Source organism: Polyodon spathula, chromosome 3, assembly GCF_017654505.1.
Source record: "Polyodon spathula isolate WHYD16114869_AA chromosome 3, ASM1765450v1, whole genome shotgun sequence".
Lineage (NCBI taxonomy): Eukaryota > Metazoa > Chordata > Actinopteri > Acipenseriformes > Polyodontidae > Polyodon > Polyodon spathula.
Genome location: NC_054536.1, coordinates 78487609 through 78497426, shown reverse-complemented (window position 1 = coordinate 78497426; position 9818 = coordinate 78487609). Strand labels below are relative to the sequence as shown.

The 9818-nt window shown below is 36.9% G+C and overlaps 1 protein-coding gene across 1 annotated transcript in view; it reads right to left on the bottom strand.

Annotated features, from left to right (window-relative positions):
* Positions 1–537: 537 nt before the first annotated feature.
* tgs1 (trimethylguanosine synthase 1) overlaps positions 538–9818 on the bottom strand; it is a 35070-nt gene continuing 25789 nt past the window's right edge. The window contains exon 13 of the mRNA XM_041245969.1: positions 538–1027. Coding sequence (XP_041101903.1) covers positions 914–1027 — 114 coding nt within the window. The 3' untranslated portion in view covers positions 538–913. The remainder of the gene's footprint in view (positions 1028–9818) is intronic.

Below are 9818 nucleotides of genomic sequence, written 5' to 3'. Positions count from 1 at the left end.
TCATTTACATAGCCATGCAACCAATTATTCAGTATCACTAAGGGAACACAGAGAGATCTCAGTGACCTCACTGGGGACATGATAGTGAGGCCCACTCAACGAGCTCATCATTGACCAAGAGAGTATCTTGGTTGTTCCTGTAATGACTAAGCTTGCAGAAAACCCCCACCAGAAAGCAAAACTACTGTCACAGCAGACTCAGCCTGCAGACATATGAATCATATCATGACTAGTAACAGACTACAACAGCTTTAATACAAACCAACTCAGGAAATACCTGTTTCCATAAACAATGCATTAGAAGATACATGGTCCTACCCACTGTACATTCTAAAGCTACAGTAGGCATTCTAAGACTAACCACATCAAAAAATGGGGTGTGATCCTTGCATGTTTGTCTGCTAATAAAGTCTCAAAAGGAGAAAATATACTAGTAAAACATGTATTTTCATATCAATTGAAAAGGGGGAAATTAACACTTGTGGGTTGATATTATAAAACTGACAAAATGCAATTATTACATTCAAGAAACCCAAATACAGAATAAAAATAATTTTATTAAGCATAGTACAAGGTAATATTTAAATATTATTACCACAGAAATGTCTATCTACATACAGTAGAAAGCACAACCTGCATGTAACTTGCAGATAGGACACTAAACATGTATGTAATAAAATGTTGCACACAAATGTAAAGAACCAAGATATCTCTTCAGCCTCAACAAGAACTGTTGTAACCAAGTGTGACTGATATATTACACAGCAGATGTGGTCATTTTTACACATACTGGACATACTATTATTTGAGAAAAAATAAAATATACTGTGCAAAACACCAAAAACAGTGAAACATATAGGAGATACCATCAACCAAGACACAAATTATATGACCTCCTTTTTAGTAGTTTAATTTAAGAGTCTGTTCTGATCAAGCTGCCAAAGTAAGCAGTTACAGTTTTTAACTTATTATTAAGAAAATTCTGTTCAACTTCCACTTTTCCCCCTGGTCCTGCTAACGAAGCAATCTGTAAGAAAAAAAAAAAAAAAAAAAAAAAAAAAAAAAAAAGTAAATATATATATTTCTTTATATTGTCTTTCAATTACTCTTTAATTGGAGTACCAGTTATTTCATACAATTGTCGTCATTTCCCCCCATCCCCCTCAAAAGAACAAGAGAAACCCTCACTGCCATTGGTGCATTCATACTTGTGAAGCTGCAATGAATGGGGCTGCAAACGTGTTATTTGACAGGAAAGATGATCCCATTTGAAGTGACGTCAATACATGTTGTACAGAAGTTTTGTCCAACAATGTAAAGCCCACATTGGTTGGAACAAACGTAATGAACAATGGAAATGACATAACAATTGTATTTTGATAAGACATGTGACCTTTAGGTTAAGTGTTTGTTCTCTCTTTGGCTGGCAAACACTTCCGGAAGGAGGTAAAGACATTGATCATCCATTTGGAACATATGGAGCCTGAGGGCATTTAAAAAGAAATTAAAGCTTATCACAGTATTATATGATGGGGGGGGGGGGGGGGGGGGCTACTGGATGAAGGGATGTCGCTCTTCCAAACGCTTAATATGATTAGGGTGGAAAATAGTGACTGCATTACCATTACTTTTTGAATTGTTTCATGATTTTCAACCCCATTTGGAAGAATTTTGAGCAGCACTACAGAAAAGATTTGTTGACTTTAAACAAGAACATTTTCAGCATCAAAGTATAATCTGAACAAAATTACTTGATACACAGTATAATGTTTATACTAAAGTCTGGGCTTTGAAAGTATTTTCAAATGGTTTTTCATTAGGGGTTTTAATCAATTAACCAGACCTGTCAGCTTTGATCGATTGTGTGGTATCAAAAAATGGTGCGTGAAAAACAAATCGAGTATTTACTGGAAGGTATACCCAATATTTCACAATTTCTCAGAATGAAGAAGAAAATATGCAACTTGTAACATTTGCTCATTGGTGCTTTCCTTTCACATCAATACTACAAGTTTATCGTACAATCTTAGTCACAAGTAAGTTGATTTTATTTTTTATTCAATATATTTCTTCCAGAAAATGTATAGTGAAAAACTTTCTAGCTTAGTGATTTAACTACAGTGTATATAGTTAGTGTTTTAGTAAAATTCCCAATGCTGAACATTTTATTTTTTCACTTGAAATAATAAAAATGGTAAAAAATGCAAGCAAACGTGAATCAAAAAAACAAACACATCTTGACATTCCAAACTATCACCCCCCTCCCCTTTCTTGCCTTTTAAAGGACTATACTTTTTAACCCATCCTCAGCACCATAGACAACAAAGAAAAAAAAAAGTTGTCCATTTTTAGTTACCCCCCCTTCCAATGAAAAAGCCAGATGCGAGCCCTCTCAACCCATAAAACACCACAAGCAGCAACTAAAAGCTAATTTTGGCAAAGTTTCAACATAAGCAAATAGTTTCAAACTATCAAATTACATGCAAGTACATATGTGTATAATAAACATTAGCTGGCATTATGAAACATTTGTAATAAATAGTGTAAGTTACACATAACCTAAAAGCTAGGGTAGATGGACAGGATAGATGAAATCCCTGCACTAAAAACCTCAACTCTCACCAGCAGGGGGAACAGCAGGAACCTGTCCATCAAGCAGGCTTTGGAAACTACGGGGTTAATATTCCATAGGAGCCGGCCTGCTAGCAAGCTGGTGGCATTCCACAAGCTCATTACAATTTTTGCCTATTCAATATCCCATTAAGTGTGGTCTGTGCGAGTTTTGATTTGCTAAGCTTAATAACAATTCAATCAAAAATTGCTTCTAAAAAGACCCCTTGAAGCTGATTGGGGGAAGCATATTAGATTTGCACTGTGCACTGAAGCCTGTGCAACTGTACAAGTCACAGCCAGAGGTGTGTGATGCTAGTCAGGAAAGCAGGCTTGAACAAAAGGAGCTGGTGCAAGCTCAGGTTTTTACAGTGCCTATAGGAAGTATTCACCCCTTGGATGTTTTCAGTTTGTTGTGTTACAACCTGAAATCCTGATGCATTTAATGGGATTTTTTCCCCTTTGATTTACACAACCTACCCAACACTTTTAATCTGTGAAAAAGTGTGTGTGTGTGTGAAAAAATAAACCAATTAAAAATAAAAACATATATATAGATATAATATATTAAATAAATCCTAATACACAAATTAAAAAAAAAACATACAAACACACATGTGTATCAAATAAATAATACTTTAAGCAAGCACAAGATAAACAATTCATAAAATACTTGCCCTTCATTTTTACCTTATGGTGCTGCCCTGACTACAGGAAGTCAGCACAGAGGCAAGTATCAAAAGACCCCTCACTCAAATGGCAGTTGGAAAAATTATCAGATTCTCTGGTTTTACTATTTATAGGTATATGTTTGGGTAAAATGAACATTTTCATTTTATTTTATAAACTACTGACAACATTTCTCCAAAATTCCAAATACAAATATTGTCATTTAGAGCATTTATTTGCAGAAAATGACAACTGCTCAAAATAACAAAAAAGATGCAGTGTTATCAGACCTCGAATAATGCAAAGAAAATAAGTTCATATTCATTTTTAAACAACACAATACTAATGTTTGAACTTAGGAAGAGTTCAGAAATCAATATTTGGTGGAATAACCCTGATTTTCAAGCACAGCTTTCATGCGTCTTGGCATGCTCTCCACCAGTCTTTCACATTGATGTTGGGTGACTTTATGCCACTCCTGGCACAAAAATTCAAGCAGCTCGGCTTTGTTTGATGGCTTGTGACCATCCATCTTCTTCTTGATCACATTCCAGAGGTTTTCAATGGGGTTCAGGTCTGGAGATTGGGCTGGCCATGACAGGGTCTTGATCTGGTGGTCCTCCATCCACACCTTGATTGACCTGGCTGTGTGGCATGGAGCATTGTCCTGCTGGAAAAACCAATCCTCAGAGTTGGGGAACATTGTCAGAGCAGAAGGAAGCAAGTTTTCTTCCAGGACAACCTTGTACTTGGCTTGATTCATGCATCCTTCACAAAGACAAATCTACCCGATTCCAGCCTTGCTGAAGCACCCCCAGAGAGATCATCACCGATCCTCCACCACATTTCACAGTGGGTGCGAGATACTGTGGCTTGTAGGCCTCTTCAGGTCTCTGTCTAACCATTAGACGACCAGGTGTTGGGCAAAGCTGAAAATTGGACTCACCAGAGAAGAAGACCTTACTCCAGTCCTCTACGGTCCAATCCCTTATTGCAAACCTCAGCCTGGCTCTTCGTTGCTTCTCATTGATGAAGGGCTTTTTTCTAGCTTTGCACGACTTCAGCCCTGCCCCTAGGAGCCTGTTTCGTACCGTCCTCGACGTGCACTTCACCCCAGCTGCCATTTGCCATTCTTTTTGTAGGTCACTTGATGTCATCCTACGGTTGCTGAGTGACATTCGAATGAGTTGGCGGTCTTCCAGGTCAGTGGAGAGTCGTTTCCGCCCTCTGCCGGTCTGTAGCTTTGTTGTCCCCAATGTGTGCTGCTTGACCTTGTTCTTATGAACCGCCGTCTTTGAAATTTTAAGGATGGAAGCAACCCGACGCTCACTTTTCAACTCTTTGGGCATGATCAATAGTTATTTTTTGATTGAAATTACTTTTGAGGTACTACTAGCACTGTTTTGCCATCCAGCTGGTCCTATTGCAAGAGGATAGTGATGACCACAGGAGTGGTTTTTATACTTTTCCTCGTTAAATAAGATTTGGTTCAGGTGATCCCCTAATCAGTACCTCATTCAGTAGAATGAGGTGTGCCTGTGTTGGAATTCAACACACTGGAATGGAATGGCTGCCATACATGTAGAGATGCTGATTTAAGAAAAATTTGCAGTGGTCTCTTAATTTTTTCCAGAGCTCTGTGTGTGTTTGAAATTTCCGATAACGTCACATCCACTATCATTAATATATATATATATATATATATATATATATATAATATATATATATATATAAATATATATATCACTTTGTTATCGATTATAAATATATTTTTGTACAGAACAAAAAGCCCAGTAGATTTACCCAATTTCTAGATCAATGCTTGTTACTTTCTTAAAATATATACTATTATTTAATAATTTCGTCATTAAAAAAAAAAAAAATTCTTTACAGCAGGTGAGCATTTTTTCTTAATGTTGCACTGGCCTCATCTCTAGGTCTGGAATCACCCACTTGCAAACCAGCACACCTTTGTTTTAAGGCAGTGTCAGTGGGCCAGGGTAGTGTAGTGTAGGCTATTGGAAATCATCAGGTAGCATAGATAAAAATTGCATGAATAAGTAAAGGATCACAAAAGCTGACGTGGTTGTGATCTTTGCAAATACTAGGGCTAAATATTCGAAAGTTGCATTTTCACATAGGATAGTAGTGATTTAATTAAATATTTTATACATTACATTTCTATTAGACCTTATGAAGGTGCTTTTTTTTTTTTTTTTTTTTTAACAAAACATACTAGTGTATAACTGTATACAAAATGAACAACTGTTCTGCTAATGACAAGGGGCATTTGTTTTAGTTCCAGCATGTTAACTATTCTAGTTTTCTTGATGTGGCTTTTTAAAGATACAGTAGAGTATCAGTGTCTTGGAAGAATAGCTTCTAAGAACAAAGTTCTCTATTGGAGAGGAAGCATCTGCCCTTAGCTGCTATTGTCTTTTTCCTGTAGCCAGTGGCTAGGCCTCTTCCGCTTGCTGTGCAGTACAGTTCATGGTACAGCACATGCACTCACTCGGCGCTGTTTCATTGCAAACCATTTTACAATTACAAGAGTTTCTGATCTTGGATAAAGTCTTTCATTATATGTTATACTGTATCTTAAGGTTTAAATCAATTGATGAGTCATTTCCTGTTCTAAGATTATTCGTACAAAATAAGCAAAGTATTAATAAACGTTCCAATTGTGCTGCCATCTGTTTGTAGTTTTGTTGGTGGTCGTATTGCATGCCAGAAAAAAAAAAAAAAGCCTCATACTGCAAGTACATAGTTAAATGCTTATGTCTTTACCTTGGCTATGGTTTCTGTAATAGCTGTGCATGAAAATTCAGCAGGCACAGTTGGTAATCTAAAGTAATTATTAACTTAAATTACATTTTCTGTAGATTGGGCCCTACTTACAAGCTGGAAGCAGCAGTATATTTCATTTTGTACATATTTAAGCTGGAAAATTTAAAGTGTCCCCCCCCCCCCCAAGTAAGTTTTTATTAACAGAATACAGTTGTGTGTTCCATGTGATTCTTCCAGTTAACTTAAATTATGAAGCAGGAAAATGTAATGTTTAGTTTTTCTTAATGTAGTGTTTTTTTTTGTTGTTGTTTTTAAGCAAGAGAAGTTCAAATTTAGCTGTTACATTAAAACATTGAGTTATTGAAGTGTTGTTTTCTCACAGAAAATAAGCATAAATTGTGCCATTTTATTGTACCTCATATGCTTTAATATAACACTGTGACATAACTGAAATTTTTGGTGAATACCAACATTGCTGACATTCTATAAAAAGATGATATGGGGAAAAATCACCCACAAAGATCTCTGCTTAGGCACTCACAAACTTCAGACATTCTGCAGTATATTTACGAATACATGTATTGACTACATTGACATTATTAGTGAGATCAGCATATAATGTGTAACAGTAGTTACTAATTTGCCATGCTTACTATTAGCGTTACTGTGATGGAGCAAATCCAGCAGTGGACATCTTTGAACTTTTCTTTTAACTGTGCTTTATTTAATTACTGTAACTTTTAAAGCAAATATATAACTGCACCACAAAAGGGAAAGAAATTTCAGGGGCTAACACACTGGAAAGGTGTACCTTTCCAGTGTGTTGTTGGGGTGGAAACCTCCAAACCTTTTTCTTTGTTACTGTGTATAATTATATATATATATATATATATATATATATATATATATATATATATATATATAGACACACACACACACACACACACACACACACGGCATCCTCGAGGACGGTAATAGCTTGAAAAACATGTAAAAACATGTAAGAATGCACATTTGGGTTTAAATTGGTTTAGTTTAACGAGTATTTGTGTTAATTGTTTTATTGTTAATTATCCCCTGCACCTGGCTATCATTGTAAATAAGAGCCAGGTGCAGAGTATTTAAAGAAAGCAGCCAGTGTGCTCAGGGCTGCTGTGGTGTAGAAAAGCCCACTTGAAGGTGTGCTCAAGTGTAGAGAAAAAAGGTACTGGGTGAAAACCTTTTTGTGTGTTTTGGTGTGTTACGGTTTAACAGGTAAACAGCTTAGCTGTCCTGTTTATAGTTTAGGTTCCTGTATATGTTTAGTTAGGGCTCTAGTAAGAGCTAGGTGTTTTGTTTGTTTATTTAGTTTTTGGCGTTTATTAAAAATAGTGCGTAAGCGCTTTTGAAAAACTTCCATTTCCGTGTCCTGGGACCTGTCTGAAAGGGGCAACAAACAACGTAAATTGCAATCTTGTTTATATTTGTGTGTTAAAATGTATAGACATATAATACGATATATATATAATATAGATATATATATTCTATATATCGGAATACGGGACATGTTTCAAGTGGAAGGAGGAAGATCTCCTTAGTCTTTCTCCTTGAGGTAACGGGTCTAGCCGGAAAGGGCCCAACAAGATTGGTAGAATTTAGTGGGGGGGGGGGGGGGGGGCTATGTAAGACTGCGAATGCAGAGCCTTATGCCCTGTACTTCACCTTCCTTCCTCTAGAGGGATCAGAAAGAGAACTCCATTGCCCAGAAGGCCTTGGGTTTCTCAACCATCTTAAATTGCTTACCCGATTTGACAGGTGACTACAATGGGGGTGATTGTGAGCCCTTTAAAAAGGGACAGGGTAACCCATCTGAGAGGGGGTACAGAAGGAGTGTACATGTGACACGAGAGAGAGAAAGAAAATCATCAAGAGTAACAAACCTGTTGTCTAAGATACCACCAGACCAACTGTGAAGAAGTTACCTGTTGTCTGGAAAACTGTTTATGTTCTGGGTGAACTTTAATAAATGTATGTTTTGTTACGGGTAAATGGCTTAGTCATCCTTTGTTTTGCCCAGTGACCAAGTATAGCCAGCACATTCTAAAGAAAGTAGGATGTTTATTTTTTTTTTCTATTGTTGCTGTATGCACAGTGTCTCCCAGCTCAGCCGTGGAAGACTAACTCCTTTAGAGCTGCCATAGGCCTCTTGGTGGCCTACCTGACTAGTACCCTTCTCGCCCAGACACTCAGTTTTTGAGGACGGCCTGTTCTAGACAGATTCACAGTTGTGCCATATTATCTCCATTTCTTAATAATGGACTTTACTGTGCTCCAGGAGATATTCAATGCCTTGGAAATGTTCTTATATCCTACCCCTGATTAGTGCTTTTGAAGAACCTTATTCCGGATCTGCTTTGAATATTCATTTGTCTTCATGATGTAGTTTTTGTTAAGAAATGTATTAACCAACTGTGGGACCTCCCAGAGACAGATGTATTTAACCTGACATCATGTGAAACACCTTAAAAGCACACAGGTGGACTTCATTTAACTAATTATGTGACTTCTAAAGACAACTAGTTGCACCACAGCTTATTTAGGTGCGTCACAGCAAAGAGGGTGAATACTTATACTTATTTTCAATTTTACATTTGTAACTAATTTAGAACAATTTGTAGGTTTTATTTTTCACTTTGACTATGGACTTTTTGTGTTGATCAGTGGCAAAAACTCCTAATTAAATTCATTTTGATTCCATGTTGTAACACAATAAAATGTGGAAAAGTCCAAGGGGGGTGAATACTTTTGAGAGCCAGTGTACCGCACCACGGGGCCAGCTCGTCACAATACACACACAGAGTAGAATCTCAGTTACAAACACCTTGGGAATGGAGGTTCGTCAGAAATCTGAAAAGTCTGTAACTCTGAAAACTGAATTTTCAATAGTTTTATTAAATGTGGACACCTGCTATCTACACCCTCAATTTGGCAAATACAAGGATACAAAAGGCTGCATTTAAGTTGTAATTCTAGTAAAAACACAGATTTAAATGTCCATGAAAACCTGGGTTAACAGTGCTTGTTTCTAAACAAAATGTATTCATGCAGCCTGGATCCTTCGGCTTTTAAAAAAAACAAACAAAAAAATAAAAAACTCCAATGTTCCAGTAAAACTGCCTGTACTTGCTTTGAAAATTGCCTCACCTTTCTGGGTACATTTGTTGGTACAGGTATTTTGCATTCTTTGTGACCAGCACACCAATTATAGGCTCCTTTCTGGTTGCACTGCAGGCATGGTTCAGTGATTGCATAATTCCGGTTGAAAGTGGAGTGTTTGGTAGACCGGTCAATTCAAAAGTTTGGTGTTCCTAACGCTGGGGTTCTACACTGTGTGTGTATATACCCCTAGTTTTATCATATCGCAAGCTGCACTTTGAGAAATGAGAATTCCAGACAGTGTTACAACCTCAGACTTAATTAGCCTAACAGTAATAGAATGAGAGTGTTTTCCATTAAAGCACTGATATTAACCTGTTACAAGGAAAGGAAAGGGTTTGTAAGGATTGCAGGTGATTTTCAATGAGCAGTGAGATGAGATATGAAAGTAATCAATACCCTATACTTATGTGCACCATGACTTGAAATTGCACTGATTAAACTACATCAAACAATTCAGAAACTTTTTACGTAACACTGACGAATGGCAACGTCCACCATTTTCGTGGAATATTCCAACACAGATAAATAAAACTTAAATCTACAGTTTTCCACCT